The sequence below is a fragment of the Carassius gibelio genome, chromosome A5, assembly GCF_023724105.1.
Source record: "Carassius gibelio isolate Cgi1373 ecotype wild population from Czech Republic chromosome A5, carGib1.2-hapl.c, whole genome shotgun sequence".
Classification (NCBI taxonomy): domain Eukaryota; kingdom Metazoa; phylum Chordata; class Actinopteri; order Cypriniformes; family Cyprinidae; genus Carassius; species Carassius gibelio.
This window is the reverse complement of record NC_068375.1, coordinates 7,764,292-7,783,634: the sequence shown is the minus strand read 5'-3', so window position 1 is coordinate 7,783,634 and position 19,343 is coordinate 7,764,292. Positions and strand designations below refer to the sequence as shown.

Below are 19,343 nucleotides of genomic sequence, written 5' to 3'. Positions count from 1 at the left end.
TGGGAAAAAACTGTAATAGGCAGAGAAGATGTGCAAGATGTGGTGGGGACCATGACTAAAGCAAGTGTTGTAACTGTGGTGGTGCCCACAATGTGGCTTTCAGTGGACGATAGGAATCTATGTGAAGAAAAAAACTAAACAGATTTGATAACATTCATAGCAGGTGTGATAAATAGTACAGCAGAGGTTAAGGTTAAGTTACTAATCAGTCAAGTCAAGTAGGTAATAACAATAATGGTTATTATTTTACAGTGGAATGCCAGGAGCTTTTTGGCCAATGGACAGGAGTTTAAATATTGTATTAATGAGCCAGATGAGAGACCAGATGTGGTGTATATTCAGGAAACTTGGCTGAAACCAAATTTGGATTATGTGATGCACAGTAGTTTGGAAAGATAGGAATTATGAAGAGGGTGGAAAAGGATGTGCAATGTTCATTAGGATGGGACCTCCATATAGATTGGAATGAAGGTGCGAATAATTAGAGATATAAATAAAGCTTTCAGAATACTTAAAATAATACAGAATTTGCAGCATTTTATCCAAGAAGGCTCAAGAAGTAGTTAGAAGAACAGTACACCAAGCAAAGAGGACTAGCTGGAGGAAATTCTTGTGATGAAATAGGAAGAACCAAATCAATATGCAGCTGAAAATGGCACACCTCAAGGGAATGTTATAAGTCCGTTGCGCTTTATTATTATTATGATCACTTATGTATTTGGGAAAGTTCTAGAAGATAAAGGGAGGTTGGGACATTGTGACAAATATATGGAAGAGACTTAAAGAGGGTTGGAAGTTTTACATTTCTATGAATTAATTTGTATTCATGACTAACATTTGCAGATCATATCACGAAAATAGAGGAAAAGTGCAAGAATGTTTGAGGGTAAGGGAATGGAGTGCAAGCAGATTATCACTGAAAATAATAAATGTGGCTCTAATATGGTCTGTCTTAGATTACGGTAGTGTAGTATTTGGGTCTGCAGCTAAATTGCAGTTGAAAAAGTGAGATGTAGTCCAGGAACAGGCACTGAGAATATGTAATGGGGCATCGCCACTGGAGTTGAGAAGGAAGCTATTGGCTAACTATTGGGCAGGTTTACAAGGGCATAATAATCCACATCCCACTAAGGCAGTATTGCAGGAGAGTTGAGAGAATGGGAAGAATCTAAAGGAGAATTTAGTTTGGATCGGAAATGTATATGTTGTAGCTGAAGAATTAGAAGCGTTTCATTAGAGATTGTTCTTCTTATTGCTGTTCTTATTCTTATTATAAGGCAAGGCAAGGCAGGTCAGGGATGAGGAGTGCGTCTGTGTGTCGGGATAAAGGAGGGAGAACGGGTGATGTAGTTTGTAAACCTATTTTCTGATACACACTCCAGAGCAGAAGGTGACTGATGCCGACCGCCGAGGAAATATAAGTAGAAAAAGTCAGTCCGCCCGGCCGCAGGGGGCGCTGTGCGGTTGCAGCGTCCCGCGAGATTCAGGAGGAGGAGAAGAAGAAGAACATCCGGGCACTGCTCCGCCGCAGGAGAAACGGCTGACAGGAGCTCGAGTTCTGCTACGAACCACAGAGAGATCCTTTGTTTACTCTCATCATGGAGGCAAGTATTTGTGTTTGATTATTGTCTGGTGCGGGTTATATTCGACAGAAGCATGTAATTCCTCACACAGTAGTTCTGCGCTCGGAGAATAACAGTCTTAGGCCAGCAGTTCTGACTCTGAGAGAGCTAACGCTAGTGGCTAACACTCGATAACCTCCTGTAACTCTCGGAGTGACTGTGATTGTGTCCCATCAGGGGCCCGAGGACACCGATGAGGAGCGACGGAACTCCAAACATCGGTCCAGATCGAGATCGGCCGACCGGAAGCGGAAGTCAGGTGGGCTAAACCAGGTTCACAAAGAACGAGCATGTCGCAGTCGTTCTCATTACAAAAACCATCGCCTACGTCTTCCTAACTATTCTTAGTTTACAGCTATGTAAACAATCACTTGACATGCGAAATTAAAAAGTCTTTTCACTTGGGCGAAGTTGAATGATTGGAGAGACCTTACCTGCTGTATTTAGATTAAATTAAATTTAAAACTCTAAATCAGACTACATTTACTCATTTATTGATCACACAGTGTTTTCTCAGGACGTCACCATTGCATGAACCACTGATGAACTGATTTAATCAGTAAGTTATTTAGTCATGCATTATGATGTCTTTGGAAGGCTTTTGTCTTTTTAAATACACAAATCCAGGTTATTTCTTATTTCCATGTAACGCAGGCAATGTCATCATCTGAACCTCTTTCAGTTAGAAAAGTCTATTTTATATATATATATATATATATATATATATATATATATATATATATATATATATATATATATATATGTGTGTGTTATTTTTTTTTATTGGTTGTTAGTGGTTGGGAACAGAGCTGTTAAAGCCGTAAGCAACTTAAAAATACATCTTTGTGCACAAAAAATAACGGCAAATGGAGGCAATATGAATCTGTCAGTGCATCAATTAATTATTAATTTGTGTCTTTCTGTCTTCTAGGAGACAAGAGGCACAGACACAGTCACGGCGGAAGCAAAGAGGTAACTAACTTTAGTGCATCGATGTCATGTAGACCTATATTAATCTGGTCACATCATCACCAGTAGCTTTACAGCTGGCATGTCTAGTTTTAGAGCTGGGTAAGTATGCAGATTAGATGCCAGACTGAGAGCAGATATACTCACAACTGCATGTCATCTTGAGTTTATTAAATATAGATTACAGAGGGAGAGAAATGTCTGTTTGGGAGCTTTTTTAACGTTCTGTATTTTAGATCATATGATAACATTTCTATAATAAATTACACTCAGCGTGCTAATGCACGAAGAGACAACAGAAGACGCTGCTGACAGATAGCAAAATTATATGCCTACTACCTGGACAGGTAACTATCAGTCATTTAAACTTATTTGCTTATTAAACAAAACCATTTTGTTTCACAACCCCAGTTACTGCCTTTTTTTTGTAGACACCTGCAGAATTGCAGTTTAGAAAACGAGCGTCTGTTTCTGATGTGAATGCATGCAGATTTGCACAGTCGTGAAGTCTGTTTAAAACCGTGACGTTGCACACACCAAGAGCTTTCTTCAGAAATGTGAGAATATGTTGAGCCTCTGAACTGGGAACCAAGACACCTCCAGTGCATTCAGAAAGTGTTCTTCACATTTCACGATTTATGTTTCTGAAGTATTTTTATTTTAATATAGCCTGTAATAATGACAAAAACTACATTTGTGCGTTAATTACATTGGGAATATGTTTTGAACCGTTAAGTCGAGTAGCTCAAGACCAGGAATGTGCAAGTAAATGGGGTTCATTTTGATTTCATGTTCACATTTATGTTTGAACACACTGTAGTTCAAAGGTTAGGCGTCAGTGAGACTGATGTTTTTAAAGAAGTCTCTTCTGCTCAAGGCTGCATTTATTTGATCAGAAATACAGAAAATAATCAGTAATCTTGCAAACATTGTATAACAATATAAAATAATAGTTTCTATTTTAATATCCTTTAAAATATAATTTCTGTGAAGCAAAGCTGAATTTCCATCATCATTACTACAGTATAAAGTGTCACATGATCTTCAGAAATCATTTTAATATACTGATTTATTATTAAAGTTATCAACAGTTGTGCTGACAAATATTATGGATTGTTTGATGAATAAAAAGTTAAAAAGAACACCATTTATTTTAAAATATAAATATTTGCTTAACAATTTAACACATCCTTGCTGAATAAAAGTTTGAATTTCTTTAAAAAAGAGAAGAAAAATGTACTGACCCCAGACGTCTGAACTGTAGAGTGTTAGAACAGATTTCTATTTTAAATAAATCCTTTCATTCATCAAATAATTCTGAAAAAAGTATCACCGTTTCCAAAAGATTCTGAAGCAGCAGAACAGTTTCAGCTCTGATAGTAAATCATCATATTATTCTGATTTCTGAAGATCATGTGACACTGATGACTGGAGGAATGATGCTGAGAATACAGCGGAGCATCACAGAAATACATCAGATTTTAATGTATTTTAAAAAAGAAAAACATTAATAAACAAATAACTGGAGTCTTGATGAGCAGAAGACACTCTGATCTGAATCCTTCTGATCCCAGACTTGTGAGCGGTCGTGTGTGAGAGAAACAGAGAAAGAAGAAAGGGCCGGGGGCATGGACTGAATCTAAATGTGCTGGTTAAAAACACTCATATGTTTTAAATGTAACCTTACACGCTGTTGGAAGTTGGCATAGGTTTAAAAACAGTTTTTCTTGTCAGAATTATTATTATTTTTAAATTAGTTTGTTCTCAAACCAACTTACTAACTCTCTTTATTGCACTATTTTCCTGAAAGAGACCAATTCTTCTTAAAACAGGCACGGAAGAAAGCTCTGCGATGTCATAGCGGATCAGAGGATCATCTGGAGACGTCCGATAAAGACACGGAGGAGCGCCATCGACGAAAAGACAAGAAGTCCTCCCGAGCGAAGAGCCCGTCACGGTCACGCTCCAGGGAAAGGTATTTCCGTCAGCACTTCAGCTGAATCCATGCTACCACTCAGGTTTAGAGTGCTTAGATGTCAGCTGCTATCTCACTGTAGGCGACATCACAATCGAAACTGGGACAAAAAGAGGTCGAGGTCGAGGAGTCGTGAGAAGAAGAGACGGGCGAAGTCTCGCTCTAACTCCAGGAGCAAACACAGACACCGCAGCAGGAGCCGCAGCCAGAGCAGGTCACAGCAACACTGTGTGCTCTGGACTTTGATGAAGCTGAATGGCAGTGCAGGTTGTGATAAAACTGTGAGATGGTGTCATTTTGTCTAGGGAGAAGAAGAAGAAGAGGGCGGAGAAAGCCCGGAGGAAGAGTCTGAGTCGGTCAGTGAGCCCGGTGACCTTCAGGGGCAGAAACACAGCCATGGATGCTCAGGAGGCGTTAGCCAGAAGGTACAGCCATTTAGCTTGACTGACTTAATGTACAGTTTTAGTCGGCTAAATATCATAACATTTTAGTTTACGAACTCTAGCAGATCTGAACATCTCACAGCTAGCATGATTTCACACTAAACACATCACGGTTTCACTCCCAAATCAAGCATGTCTTTATAAATGCATCTTTGAACACTTGACTCAAATGATTCATTCAAAAACGAATTCATTCAGTAACGAAACGCCTTTGTGTGATGCTTTCACATGCTTGGGTTGTTTGGATCAATTTTCATTGGTGAAACAGAAATAAAGACAGACACTATTCTGTCTAAAATGTAACTCACTCACTATTGACTTCTTGTTATTATGCTGATATTTAGAAAAAATGGCACTGTTGTGAGTGTAATATTACATAACTATATAATAGAGATGATGTACGATTCACTCAACTGTGAAAACAATTCACGACACAATATTGTTTTTTTAGATTTAAGAAAAATTATAAATTAAATAGTGTCTTTTTATTATTTCTCAGACAAAATGCTGCACATTTCTGTGTGAAACTGAAATGTAAAAACAAAGCCCAAGTCAAACAAATGAATAATGGAAGTGAATATCCTTCTGTTCACAGCTGGAGGAAGCCACTGTATTTTAATCACCGTCCCAATAAAGATGCAGCATGAGTCGTTTCTAATCTAGATCAGATTTGATCAATTTAAAATTTGTAGCTCATATTTGTATCGATTTTCAGGTGTATTGTTGAAAAATATACATTTAAAAGCACTTTTAGTTTTTTAATTACAGAGCTGTTCTACCTGCTTTCTAATCCACTTCAGCACACAAATAGACTTTCGGTCTTTCACTGATAATGTCATCTCGCATATCATTAAAACAACTATTATGTTATTATCGCAGATGATAAGTATCACACGAGGCTAGTTTAATTTGGTTCTGTCCTGCAGCCCTAATCAAGCTCTGATTTAGACCACAGCTGAACTCTTCTGGTCGATGAGAAGCCATGTGTTTATACTCTCCTCTCACTCTCAGGTTGGAGAGAGCTAAGAAGCTTCAGGAGCAGAAAGAGAAGGAGCTGTTGGAGAAGCGTCTACAGGAGAGCGCAGCAGGTACAGTAGTTCATCAGCACAGATCTTCATCTGATCTCCACACTTCATCTCTCTGATGGATGTCTGGTTCCCCAGCAGCAGCAGCTCCTCTCTCGTGTGATCCGGTCTCTGCACCCAGTCCTGGTCTGAACGTGGCAGCGCTGCTGGCGTCCGGCACACAGGTCACTCCTCAGATCGCTATGGCCGCTCAGATGGCAGCGCTTCAGGCCAAAACACTGGCAGAGACGGGCATCGCTGTGCCAAGCTTCTACAATCCCTCAGCGGTGAACCCCATGAAGTTTGCAGAGCAGGAGAAGAAGAGGAAGAAGTTGTGGCAGGGGAAGAAAGAAGGGGTGAGGACAAGCACAGCCACTGATAATATAATTAATTGTGTTGCCGAGTTATACGATACCTGCTTATATCACGAGGATCAATTGTTCTGTACATTATAACTTTCATGTAATATGACAGGTATGTGTCTGTTTGCTGTATGTACTAATCCTCCTCCTCTTCCTCTGCTCTCGAGTCTGTAGCAGCCCAAAGTAACAGTTTATGGGAACGTTATGAAATTTGGAAAACTGATAGAGGATGGTCTGAACATTAACCAGAGCAAATTTGGATTTTCTAACTCCACCGACAGCTCACCTGTGCGTTTGGGTTTATTCAAAACGTGACACAAGCTCAATGTGTTCATGTGACAAACTAAATTCTTGTCAAAATCACGTGAACCCATTCTAAACAATTCATACAGTTTTTACCAAAACTGGTTCAGATCATCTTCACACCAAGCTTTATGAACGATCAAACCAAACAGAAACCATAAGGCATCAGAAGAATACTCTTTAGTGCTCATTTTGTCCTTGATAAGAGATTTCGTACTAGCTGGCTCTCGTTCTTATGTGTCTTATATGTGTCTCAAGATGTTCAGCATTAATGTGTGTTTATGTTGCAGGACACAAACAAGAAGTCTCAAACAGCTGAGCTCTGGGAGAAGCTAAATTTTGGCAATAAAGACCAAAATGTGAAATTTCGCAAACTTATGGGCATCAAAGTAAGATTTATCCTTTTCTACTTTTTATTCAAAATTTTATTTTATTTTTCGCTTGTTTTTATTTCCAGTTATTTCAGTGCTTCAACTTCAAGGCAACATTCCTCATTTTTGTTTAGTTTGCTTTTCATCCAGTTTTTATATTTTATTGCAAGTAACATGGATGTTTTGAGTGTCTTGGTGGATGCTGATGACCCTGTTGTGTTCACCGTAGGGTGAAGAAGAAGAAGAAGGTTGCTCATCAGGAGCTACTAATGAAGAAGGACTCAGAACGTTGCAGCAGCAGGAAGAGATGTTTCGTAATCTGGACGTCCAGTATGAGATGGCCCGTTCACAGACACACACGCAGAGAGGAATGGGCCTTGGATTCTCCTCCTCGTTTTCCTGAAGGGCATGGATGCTCTCTGAACATTCAGTGTCTGAGCTTCTCATTTCTGTAAACTCTGGCCGCTGTAAAGCTGATTTGTACCTGCTTGTAGAGAATGCTGGTGCATTAGCTTGCATGTATGATTCATCCAGTCTGTCCTTTAATCCGTTTTGAAAACTCACCTGTAAATACAGTTGATTGCTCAAGCATATAGCGTTGCTTGGACTCTGAAAATTGTGTTTAATATTGTAAAGCTTTTGTTTGGATTTTGGGAAACAGGATTGTATATTTCACTGTGTTTGTATTGAACCTGTCTAAAGCTAGTGATTCCTGATATATCACTGACTGAGGCGTACCAGGGTCTATGATATATTGTGAATGCTGTAGTGCTTTTAATAAAATCGTTACTACGTAAATATATTAAAGATGCAAGTTTGACATCAGTTTCAACCAAAAAACAGAGTAACACCAATTTACATTTAGAACAATGAAATAATTAAACATAGAAAAACATTGTTAGGTTCGTATCTGCAAACCTAAACCCATAACTGCAATGTACTGAGGTTCTAGGCCTTTTAGTGATTTATAAAAAGTAATCATACATTAAAAGGCATGAACAAGTCTTGACTGTAAACAAAACATTTAAGTCCTTAAGTGATAAGGCTTGGTAAATCTGGGTGTTATCAGCATAACTGTGAAAGGAAATTTGATATTTCTCATTATTTAACTCAGTGGGAGCATATACAGTCTAAACATAAACGGTCCCAGAATTGAGCCTTGAGGGATTCCACATGTCATGGACGTCCTACAAGTCTTCCAAGTCTTTGTAGAAGTATGTTATGATCTACATCGTAAACGCTGCACTGATATTTAGCCAGAATCAGAATTTAAGCCCCGTCTCTATATAACTATGATCTTACGATCCTTAATCGGTGAGTTAAGCCTAGGCTGATCTACTTCTAATTTAATCTACCTGAGGAAATATGGATACTAAAATTAACGATTAGAAATGGTTGTTATGAGTGTTCCAGTGGAAGGTCAACTACACACCAATGAAAAAACACCTTGACTGATTATTAAATGCTTGCGTTTTATTTTAATGTATATAGGCTATATATTTTACAGATAGTATAGTTGCCTGACAGTATTTATTCTAATTAAAATCCAAGTTGTTTTGGTTTTATATTAAGACAGTCTCAAAGAAAACCTTTTGTAAAGTTTTTTTTTTTTTTATGTCGGTTTTGAAATATATTTGCATTAATTGTACAGTCAAACCAGAACACAAAGAAATTATTGAATTGAACTGAAGGACGATGAAATTCGTGTTTTCTTATCCGCCAAAAAAAAAAAACCTAAAACCAGTCTAAGATCACTGCTAGTCTTAGCTGTTTTGAGCTGGTCCAAGTAAATTCTGAGTGCCATTAAACGAGTTTTTTATGAGACACGAGAAGCGAATCGTGTTTTATGAGAGGAGGTCATGAAAAAAACGTGTTAAAACACTGAACTAGATGAGGGTTTATATCCAGAGTCAGATACATCTCTGGAGGAACAGTGAATCAGACCGCTTTAGCTAGCTATTAAGTGTTTGTTTACAGGTTCAAACGGACGTTACTTCCGGGTTCCGAGCCAATCAGCGGACACGCATCAGTGCGTCACAGGATTTGTTCTAGCCGTGCGCATCGCACGCTGCGTCAAACATGTCTGCGGTGGAGCTCGGGGACCGCGAGCTGTTCGCTCAGTTCGAGGAGGACGCGTCGGAGCGCGCGGGCGTCGAGGACGAGGAGCGGCTGCGGGACACATTAGAAACTGCCGCGCGTCTCAAGGAGGAGAATATCCTTATAATCACGCGACACTTTCACCACAAGCGCATGCAGAGAAACATAGCTCAGTAGAGTCGCGATAGAAATAGGATTCAGTGTGCACCAGCAGCACAGAAGTTATTCATATTATGGTATTTAATCCATAACACTTGTTATGCTGTTTTTGTAATGTTTTAATCAGCAATAAATAAAAAATGCATACTGAAACTCCAACCTTTCCCATTCTGCTGATGATATATCAGATCTGTTCAGGGTTAAACAGTCTTTAGTGTCATCTGTTTCCAGACCTGACTCTTTATAAGTTTGTGCCTTAAGTCTGACCCACATGAGGATCTGAAGAGGAAGTTACACCTACTGAGTCGTCCCGCGTGAGTAAAGAGTCAGCAGCTCATGTCAGAGTGTGTTTAGACTGGTCTTTCATTCACCGTTACTGACTATCTGTGTTCAGGAGGATCAACATAGGAGACTCCAACACCGATGGACCACTGTGTCAAATCAATTATGGAAACAACATCATTTCCAGGTTTGTGTGTGTGTCTCTCTCTCTCTCTGTGTGTGTGTGTCTGTGACTGTAACATTGTGTGTGTGTGTGTTTGTGTGTGTGTGTGTTTAGGCAGTGTCGGAGAGAGATGGAGGACTTCATCTGCTGTCTTGTCCAGAAGAAGCTAGAAGAGTGTAGCAGTGATCCAGAAGCCTCTGCTCTTCATCTCAAGCCTCATGTAGGTGTTCACGCTCACTGACATCTCTTACATCCGTCTTCATCAGTGCTCTGCGTCACACGCTGCTGTTTGTGTTCACAGCACGCAGGCTTCGTGATGGAGGAGAGCTACAAAGTGAAGTCTTCCAGTGACTCCAAGCACATGAAGAACGCCTTCAGTGTGAGTTCTGCAGACGTTATTCTGACACCGTCACCACACTAAACCTGTACCTCTTGTTCTGGTTCGTAGGTGATCGGGAGTGTTCTGTACTTCACCAGCTTCTGTGTTGACAGACTTGGCCAGCCGCTGCTGAATGAAAACCCTCAGCTGACCGACGGATGGGAGGTTCCCAAGTATCCTGAACACTTAGCACTCGCTCTAGACAATGCTTAAGTCTGTTTGATTCACGTCTGTATGCATTACTGCTCCTGAATCACTTTTGCAAAGATATCAGCAGATCTTTGGCCAGATCATCGCTCTCGAGGGCCAAGAGGTGCAGACAGCGGTGAAAAGGTACGGCGAGAGTTCACCATAGCAGCAGTGTTGATGTGTTTATGGTGTTGTGAGACGGTGTTGTCTTCACAGGCCGAGACCGTGCTGTTTTAACTGCAGCTCTGAGGACCATCAGCTGCGAGACTGTCCACAGGTGCTGCTCTCTACTCACAGATCAACATGTTTCTGTGCAATACTTACTGATCAGTGTGTCTCTGACTGTTCAAGCCCAAAGACATGGCTCGGATCAGTGACAAGAGGAAGGAGTTCTCGCAGAACATCAGTCCGAGCAACCAGCGCTACCACGCAGAGGAGATCGAGGAGCGCTTCGCGAAGTACAAGCCAGGAACACTCAGGTCCGCGTCACACTTCTTCAAATCTTTCAGTTTTTAATAAAAAGCAAACATTTAGACACAGGAGCGTGCCTTAAAAGTTGGTTTCATTATAAAAGCACGTAGTATGACAGGTGGTCTCATTCCCGGCGATGTCCGCTAGAGATTGTTTAAATAAAACTGAAATGTGATTGGAGATCAGTGGTGATCTGTGTGTAGTCAGGGGCTCCTGGAGGCTCTGGGGATCTCCTCAAACACTCTTCCTCCGTTCATCTATCGCATGAGGGAGCTGGGCTATCCTCCCGGATGGCTGAAGGAGGCAGAGATGGAGGTCTCCGGCCTGACGCTCTACGATGGTAAGAGTCCGAGTCCCTCAGTCGTAGGGTTCAGACCCTGACATTAGCACGATTCAGAGACGATAACCTGTGTCTCTGCAAGGATCGAACAATGAGGACGAAGATAACCACGGCCAAAAGATCTCTTACGATGTCTCCAAGCTGGTGGACTTCCCCGGCTTCAATTGTTCTGCAGCAGTCAACGTTAGAGACGTGAGTGAACATACGCTCTTACTACAGCTGATTCTGTGATTAGGATCAACAGAAATCATAAGAACAACAACAGACGAAACTGTAATGTGTGTTTCATCACTGACAGGACTACAGGTCTTTCGGCTCTGTCCCGATGCAGCCTCGGCAGTGGAAGCAAAACTTTGCTGCTTTTTTAAACAGTAACTCTCCGACGGTAAAAGCATCCGTCGAATCGATTGTTTTTAGTTGATTGCGATATTCATGTTTTCCTTAATGAGCTTGTTAATATGAGCAGGGCTCCAGCTGCAGTAAGAGACGGCATGAGTCTGAATCCACAGCCCAGGAGACGAAGAAACACCGATCGAGTCCAGAGAACGTGGAGATCGAGTCAGGTACACAACCGCAGCTGTGATGCTGGCTAGACGTGCAAATGATGTGTTCACACTCCCTTCTGATGCACTCCTTTCACTGGTGACGGTGTTTGAGGCCACAAGTGTTATAAAGCTGTCATTAAGTTGAAGTTCTCACACAGTCCTCGCTCAAGCTGCTCACCTGCTCCGTTTGGTTTCAGTACAGTGTGCTCCTTAGCAGAGAGCTGCACGGGTCCGATTTTGTAAATCTGCACCCGCCCGTACCCGCAGTGTTTAAAACCGCATCCGACCCATTTTCCGACAGCAGCACTAATTAAAATCCGCACCCAACCTGCTTAAAATAGAACCGACACCCCGACCCGCACCCGATATCAAATCAGTTAAGCAAATCACATTAGACACACTTTTTTCTAATTTTATTGCCAGGTCATACAGAAGTTATTTATGGAAAGCTCTCTTTAAAATATATTCGTTTTTATACATTGTATCTTAATTTTGATCAATGTTTTATCTATCAGTTGCCCATATTTTAATAAATAAGAAGCAAATATATAGCAGACAATGAAATAACCTTAGTGTAATTGACAGAATTACTAAAAAATATTTTGCTACCTAAAATTTTTATTTTTTTGTATCACGCATGCGTGCATGTCTATTTTCCTCATATTAAATATAAAACCCATGTGGACTGATATTTTCCAATGTCTGGACTCCTTTATTAAAGGTGCTGTAGGAAACTTTTGTAAAAATATCTTTTTTACATATTTGTTAAACCTGTCATTATGTCCTGACAGTAGAATATGAGACAGATAATCTGTGAAAAAATCAAGCTCCTCTGGCTCCTCCCAGTGTCCTATTGCCATTTGCAGAAACTCCATCGCTCCCGGTAAAAAACAACCAATCAGAGCTGCGGTCCGTAACTTTGTTTGTGTTCAAGTAAGTAGTTCCGGCTACAATGTTCTTCCGCAAGACGCAAGCAGTTCTGTTTATTAACCGCTAGAGCGTCAAAAGTTCCCCACTGCAGCTTTAATGGAGTAGGCTATATAAACAGACGTTTCAATATACTGGTATTAAATGCATTTTCTGAGAATTTATATTTCACTTTTTTACTGCAAATGTCGAAATACGTGCTCTTTGGTCCATCAGTCACTGATCACATAAGAATAAAATATCTCATAATAAAATACAAAATTGACTGATTTATAAATGCATAGTTCTCAACAGTCGGAAATACAGATAAACGCTTACATTTGTTGTATTTTTGATCCTGAAAGAAAACAGAACAACAAAAGAGCGAATCATACCACCGTCTGAGGTTGTGCTTCAAGTCGAACTCACCCATTTATTAATTGTTCACAGCTGAGCATCGCGAGAGGCGGATCTGCGCCAGAGCGCGCATGTGAATGAGCTGCACAAAGTCAAAAAAACAACAACCCTGGATAGATTAGGCCCATATTCACAAATGTGTTAGCTATGGAATGAAATATCTGATATTCCGATTGTCAAATACATGCAAGTGGAAGTGTATTGTTGTTTAAACACCTTTATAACGATCGTGTTATGCGCAATATAAATTTATAACACAAATTTTAAAATAGGCTTAAATCAAACACATTTTAATTTAGATTCTGTATATATATATATATATATATATATATATATATATATATATATATATGAACGGAAAACAAAAACAACAGAAAAAAAAAAACAGCTGGCTGATCTTAACTGATCTTAACGTCTGTTAACTATGACTCATGCAGCCGTTCGCGCAGTGGTGATTTATTTATTTTTTTTAAGTGGAACGTAGGCCTATTTTTACGTTTGCACGTGACTGTTTTGAACCCGTGTATAGACCCGTGTTTCCCTGTGTCCGACCCGACCTGCACCCGTATCCGACACAGTTGGATATTTTTCACCCGTTTCAGCCAAATACCCGTGGGTACCCGAACTGTCCGTGTATCTTTTGGTCATTCGATTTTCTATTTAAAAATAAATAAAGATAAATGAGAAACAGTTTGATTTTCGTTTTGTTTAAGAAACGGAAAACAAAAATTTAGCTGGACTTTTCGTATTTTTGTTTGTGGGTAAAAAATCAGATTATGCTTTAATATTTGTTTGAATGTGTGGGCGGCGCTGAAACGCCCCTTTCATCCCTTCTGTACTGCACTGACAAGCGGCAACCGCAAGCTCAGTTCATTTTCACCAGGAGAGAAGCGGCAGACAGCAGAGTTTATTAATCCTGCCAATTCTTTGCTAGTGGTGCTTGCAAGTTAAAATAATAATAATAATAATAATAATAATTAATTAATTAAATTAATAATAAAATAAAAAAATAATATTATATTTTTCCGGCTGCTGCAGTTATTGACAAAGCAGACTTGACAACTTTATTCATAAAACACCATTTGCATTTTACTTTAGCCTGTGATCTACAACGACATGGAATAAAATATAGGCCTACTACAAATTTTTTGCCTACTTATTTTATTCTAGGCCATTCATAAAAAAAAAATTAAATGGGAAAAATCCAACCCCACATTTATAATAAAATTTATATTAATATAAGTTAAGTTTTCCCCATAATTAGTCTACTTTAAATGTTTTAATTATAGGCTATAGGCTACTTATAATTATGAACTGAATTCACGAATTCTGTAGATGACTGTATGAATATAGTGACGGTGTGACATCATTACAGATAATGAGTTCAGACGGGAAACACTGCACCTCTCGTTGGTTTCATTTGAATTACATAGGCCTAAATATAAAATTATTATTATTATTATTATTCTATTTAAATGGCTTATTTTAAAAGTAGACATGTCCAGCAAGACATGGTTCGTCTGATGCATGAGCCTGGTTCATTTCTGACATTTCAGAAAGAAGTTAATGTAGACTGAGATGACAGAAAGCAAATCCTGTTGAGTTTTCATGTTATTTAGGGTGTCTTACGACCCAAACTGATGGAGCTGAAGCTCTTTCCTCTTGTTATCGGGATGGAAGCTGTGGATCGGGATCCGCCGATCGGAGAAGTGCAGCAGACTACACTCTACAAGATAAAGTTTCAGTTGCTGTTGTTTGTATAGCAAATGAAAACATGTTAGGCTGTGAGGTTTTTCTTAAATAGGCATAGAATAAAATTAGTAGGCAAAAAATCTGCACATATTTGTCATTGTAGATCTTACAGTAAAATTCAAATGTCATTGAATAAATTAATTTCTGTTTGGTCAAAAAAAAAAAAAAAAAAAAAAAAAATATATATATATATATATATATATATATATATATATATATATATATATATATATATATATATATATATATATATATATATATATATATATATATATATATATATAAAAAAGCTTGCAAGCACCACTAGCAAAGAATTGGCAGGATTAATAAACTCTGCCGTCTGCCGCTTCTCTCCTGGTGAAAATGAACTGAGCTTGCAGTTGCCGCTTGTCAGTGCAGTACAGAAGGGATGAAAGGGGCGTTTCAGCGCCGCCCACACATTCAAACAAATATTAAAGCATAATCTGATTTTTTACCCACAAACAAAAATACGAAAAATCCAGCTAAATTTTCGTTTTCCGTTTCTTAAACAAAACGAAAAAATGAAAATCAAATCGTTTCTCATTTATCTTTATTTATTTTCAAATAGAAAATCGAATGACCAAAAGATACACGGACCCCGAACCCGTGCAGGACTCTACTCCTTAGCACTGGGAGCTCCCTCTGCTGTCCATAAGGTGCCTCTGCGCACCAGCCATTTCAAACCAGCCTCCAGTATTTGAGCCACGCCTCCTAATTTGCATACACACCTCAATCCTCAAATGCCCAATCCTAAATCCTGAATGGCTAAATGACCAAGTGCCCCACCCTAAACAGATAATGGCCAATCCTAAATACCAAACTAATTTTCGACTTGGACTTTAAGTTTCAAATTTAGATTTTTAGTTTTGGTTTAAGACTTTTAGTTTATAATCTGACCCAATAATTCTTCCATAATCAATTAGCAACAGCATAAATAAATACACCTGAGCAAATTTCATGTACAGAAATTGTAGTTTAAAAGTTTAAAACACTGCATAGTTTTTGTTAATTTTTGCACAAATAAAGTATAGATTAATCCTGAAGTTAAAGTGACTGAAGACATTCAGTTCAGTGACCGGCAGCAGGTGTTTATAAGGCTGCTGTCTCTTTAACAGATCACTGATTGATCGTTGGTGGTAAGATGCTAGAGAGCGTTCAGAGCGCTCCAGGAGCGTGCTCAAACTGTACTGCATCACTGAGAAAACAAACCGTTTATGATGATGTAGTGTGTGTCCTCCTGCAGAGCACCAGGTGTCTGAGGTAAGATCCGATGGGTTCCAGTTCCCTCCCGGCTCTGGTGTTCCTCTCCCGCCAGGAACGCCTCCGCCCACACCACCCGTCCTCAGGGACACTCCACCGCTGACTCCTCCCACACACGGGTCCCCAGCCAATCCTGTGCAAGGGGAGGAGTCTGAGGATGGGCGGAGTCTGGAGCAGCAGCAGAGGCTTCCGGAGAGCCCCGTCCCGAGCTCCTCCACCAGGGTCACATCACTCGGGAGCACGCCGTCTCCACCCGACATCTGCCAGGAGGAGAGGATCGAAGGACCGGAGCAGGGTGCCATCGATCTGCAAGCAGAGATGAGGGACATCTCTGTCCTGTCTGAAGTTTACGAGGAGTGCAGTGATCATGAAGCTCCAGACGCTCCTCAGACGAACACACCAGAGGACGAGCCTGCTGTGACTAAAGTGAGTCTCGTCCCTCACCGGAGCCGGTTCGCTGCGGGAATCATTCCGTTTGAGGACACGCCGGAGTTCACAGAGGTGGCTGAAGCCACGGGGGTTTACCTCAAGATTCGAGATTTACTGAGAGACTCCCCGAGGAGTCAGGCCCGGAACAAGAAGTGATGGAAGCTGTGTGTTTTTACTGCTTTTCTCTAATCACAGTCCTTTTATATGTAGTTCTACTTTGGTGCTACTTTGTATCTTTTTTACTGCCATCATGTGATTTGCCTAGGGAATGTTTCTTCTGTTTTCTGTAATCTCACGGCATGATGACTTTTATAGAATTCTCACTGAATTAAAAGTTTTAACATGATTAAAACTGGTGTTATAGAAATGTTCAGAGTTCAGAATGACTAAAACCTGTTTACTATAATACATTTACAATGAAAGTCTGTGGAGAAAGGCATTTCACAGAAATGTAACTTTATATATTATCGAATTATCAGTGATTATTTTGTGCCAATTTGTAATACCTGAAATATTGTCACTTTATTCTCACCTTTAGCTTGCTCTCTGGGGGCATAACAACAGATAATAGTCAATATAATGTGACTTTTCTATAAACTCAGTGTAAAGCTGCTTTATAAAAATAAAGCACAAAAAAGAGGTTAGTTATTATTAATATGTAATTACACTCTAGAGAGCAGTGTTACTATCCTTCACTAAAACCATTAAAATGCCTTTCTTTGAAAAACTAGCTGAAATAAATGTTTATTATATTTAAATGCAACATTCATTTAGTTTAAATTGAAATAATAGCTACAACTAAATAAACTAGCACTGAAACTTATATGGTCATTAAAAAAAGAATAAAAATGACAAAAACACGACAACAACAAAGTAATTTTTTTAAACTAAAATTAAAGTGAAAAAGAAAATACAAAAAAATAGAAATATTTCAAAATAAGCAATTAATTCAAGTTCAAGTCTGCTTTATTGTCAATTTCCACATGTACAGTACATACATACAGAGAATCGAAATTGCGTTACTCTCAGACCCCGGTGCATACAGATAACATTAACATTAAAGCCTAAAAAAATAACTAGATCAAATATAAAATGTAGATACAATTATACAATAAGGGAATTATAAAAAAAAAGACATATAATAAAAATAAAAGTTAAAAATAAAGTTAAATAAAGCAGCGCAAGGTAAATGACAGATATAGTGCAAATCAATGAAGTGAACAACAGTGCAGTTAAAAGATTTTTTAGTGCAAAAAAATCACTTATTAAAAATATCTTAAGTCTGATTAAAGTGACAAGTGACCAAGAGCAGTTATTTAACTGACTGATGAGGTAGTTCCATGCTGAATGAGGAGGTGAGCGGTGAGTGAGCAGACCAATGCTGCACAAGTGACTCGTGCATGTCATCATATAATTAGGGGGGGGGGGGGGGGGTTCATAGTTCAGTGGTGCCTGGGGAAGAAGAGGGGAGGGGGGGGGGGCAGGTTCGGGAGTGAGTTCAGCTTCCTGACAGCCTGGTGGATGAAGCTGTCCTTCAGTCTGCTGGTCCTGGCCTGGAGACTCCGCAGTCTCCTCCCTGATGGCAGCAGGCTGAAGAAGCTGTGTGATGGGTGGGTGGGGTCAACTGTGATGCAGAGGGCTTTGCGGGTGAGACAGGTTCCGTAAATGTCCTGGAGGGAGGGGAGAGAGACACCAATGATCTTCTCAGCTGCTCTCAATACGCGTTGCAGAGTCTTTCGGCAGGACACGTTGCAGGCGCCATACCACACAGTGATGCAGCTCGACAGAATGCTCTCGATGGTGCCTCTGTAGAAGGTGTACATGATGGGGGCCGGGGCTCTGGCTCTCCTCAGTTTGCAGAGGAAGTAGAGACGCTGTTGTGATTTCTTGGCCAGTGCTGCTGTGTTTTCAGTCCAGGAGAGGTCCTCTGTGATGTGCACACCCAGGAACTTGGTGCTGCTCACTCTCTCCACAGTCGCACCGTTGATGGTCAGAGGAACGTGCTGAGTGTGTGCTCTCCTGAAGTCTACAACAATCTCCTTCATCTTCTCCACGTTCAGAGAGAGATTGTTGTCACTGCACCACCCAGCCAGGCGGCTCACCTCGCTCCTGTAGTTTGTCTCATCTTTGTTGCTAATGAGACCCACCACTGTCATGTCATCCACAAACTTAATGAAGAGGTTGGAGCTGTGTGACGGTGTGCAGTCATGGGTCAGCAGAGTGAAGAGGAGGGGGCTCAGCACACATCCTTGGGGGGCCCCAGTGTTCAGTGTGATGGTGCTGGATGTGTTGCTGCCGACCCGTACTGCCTGAGGTCTTCCAGTCAGAAAGTCCAACAGCCAGTTGCACAGCGAAGTGTTGAGCCCCAGCTGAATCAGTTTGCAAATAAGCTGTTGAGGGATGATTGTGTTGAATGCTGAACTGAAGTCTATGAACAGCATTCTGACATAAGAGTCCTTTTTTTCCAGATGTGTGAGTGCTGAGTGGACGGCAGTGGAGATGGCATCATCGGTCGACCGGTTGGACCGATATGCAAACTGGAAGGGGTCCAGGGAGGGGGGGAGGGCAGACTTGATGTGGTGCATGACTAGCTGTTCAAAGCACTTCATGAGGATGGGGGTAAGTGCAACAGGACGGTAGTCATTGAAGCAGGATGGAGATAGCTTCTTCGGGACTGGGATGATAGTGGTAGTTTTAAAGCATGTGGGAACAACAGCCTGACTCAGTGAGATGTTGAAAATGTCTGTGAAGACATCAGTGAGTTCTGCTGCACAGTCTTTCAGTACATGCCCAGGGATGTTGTTAGGACCCGGAGCTTTGCGTG

The 19,343-nt window shown here is 40.3% G+C and overlaps 1 protein-coding gene and 1 pseudogene across 1 annotated transcript; both read left to right on the top strand.

Annotated features, from left to right (window-relative positions):
- The first annotated feature begins 1,457 nt into the window (after positions 1-1,457).
- On the top strand, positions 1,458-7,916 carry LOC127991083 (arginine/serine-rich coiled-coil protein 2-like; annotated as a pseudogene).
- A 1,240-nt stretch (positions 7,917-9,156) lies between these two features.
- Positions 9,157-16,871, top strand: LOC127991067 (zinc finger CCHC domain-containing protein 8). The gene is made up of 14 exons (XM_052591546.1): positions 9,157-9,323; positions 9,639-9,679; positions 9,760-9,834; positions 9,925-10,030; positions 10,112-10,189; positions 10,259-10,362; positions 10,457-10,522; positions 10,595-10,655; positions 10,730-10,857; positions 11,053-11,189; positions 11,272-11,381; positions 11,488-11,574; positions 11,656-11,752; positions 16,074-16,871. Exons 1-14 carry the CDS (start codon positions 9,189-9,191, stop codon positions 16,673-16,675), a joined length of 1,827 nt encoding a protein of 608 aa, XP_052447506.1. The 5' UTR covers positions 9,157-9,188; the 3' UTR covers positions 16,676-16,871.
- The last annotated feature ends 2,472 nt before the right edge of the window (positions 16,872-19,343 follow it).

Coding starts and splice junctions, on each gene's coding strand:
- LOC127991067 (XM_052591546.1), top strand. CDS start 9,189: ATGTCTGCGGTGGAGCTCGGGGACCGCGAGCTGTTCGCTCAGTTCGAG. Junction 9,680..9,759: donor CACCTACTGAGTCGTCCCGC/GTGAGTAAAGAG, acceptor ATCTGTGTTCAG/GAGGATCAACATAGGAGACT. Junction 10,858..11,052: donor TACAAGCCAGGAACACTCAG/GTCCGCGTCACA, acceptor ATCTGTGTGTAG/TCAGGGGCTCCTGGAGGCTC.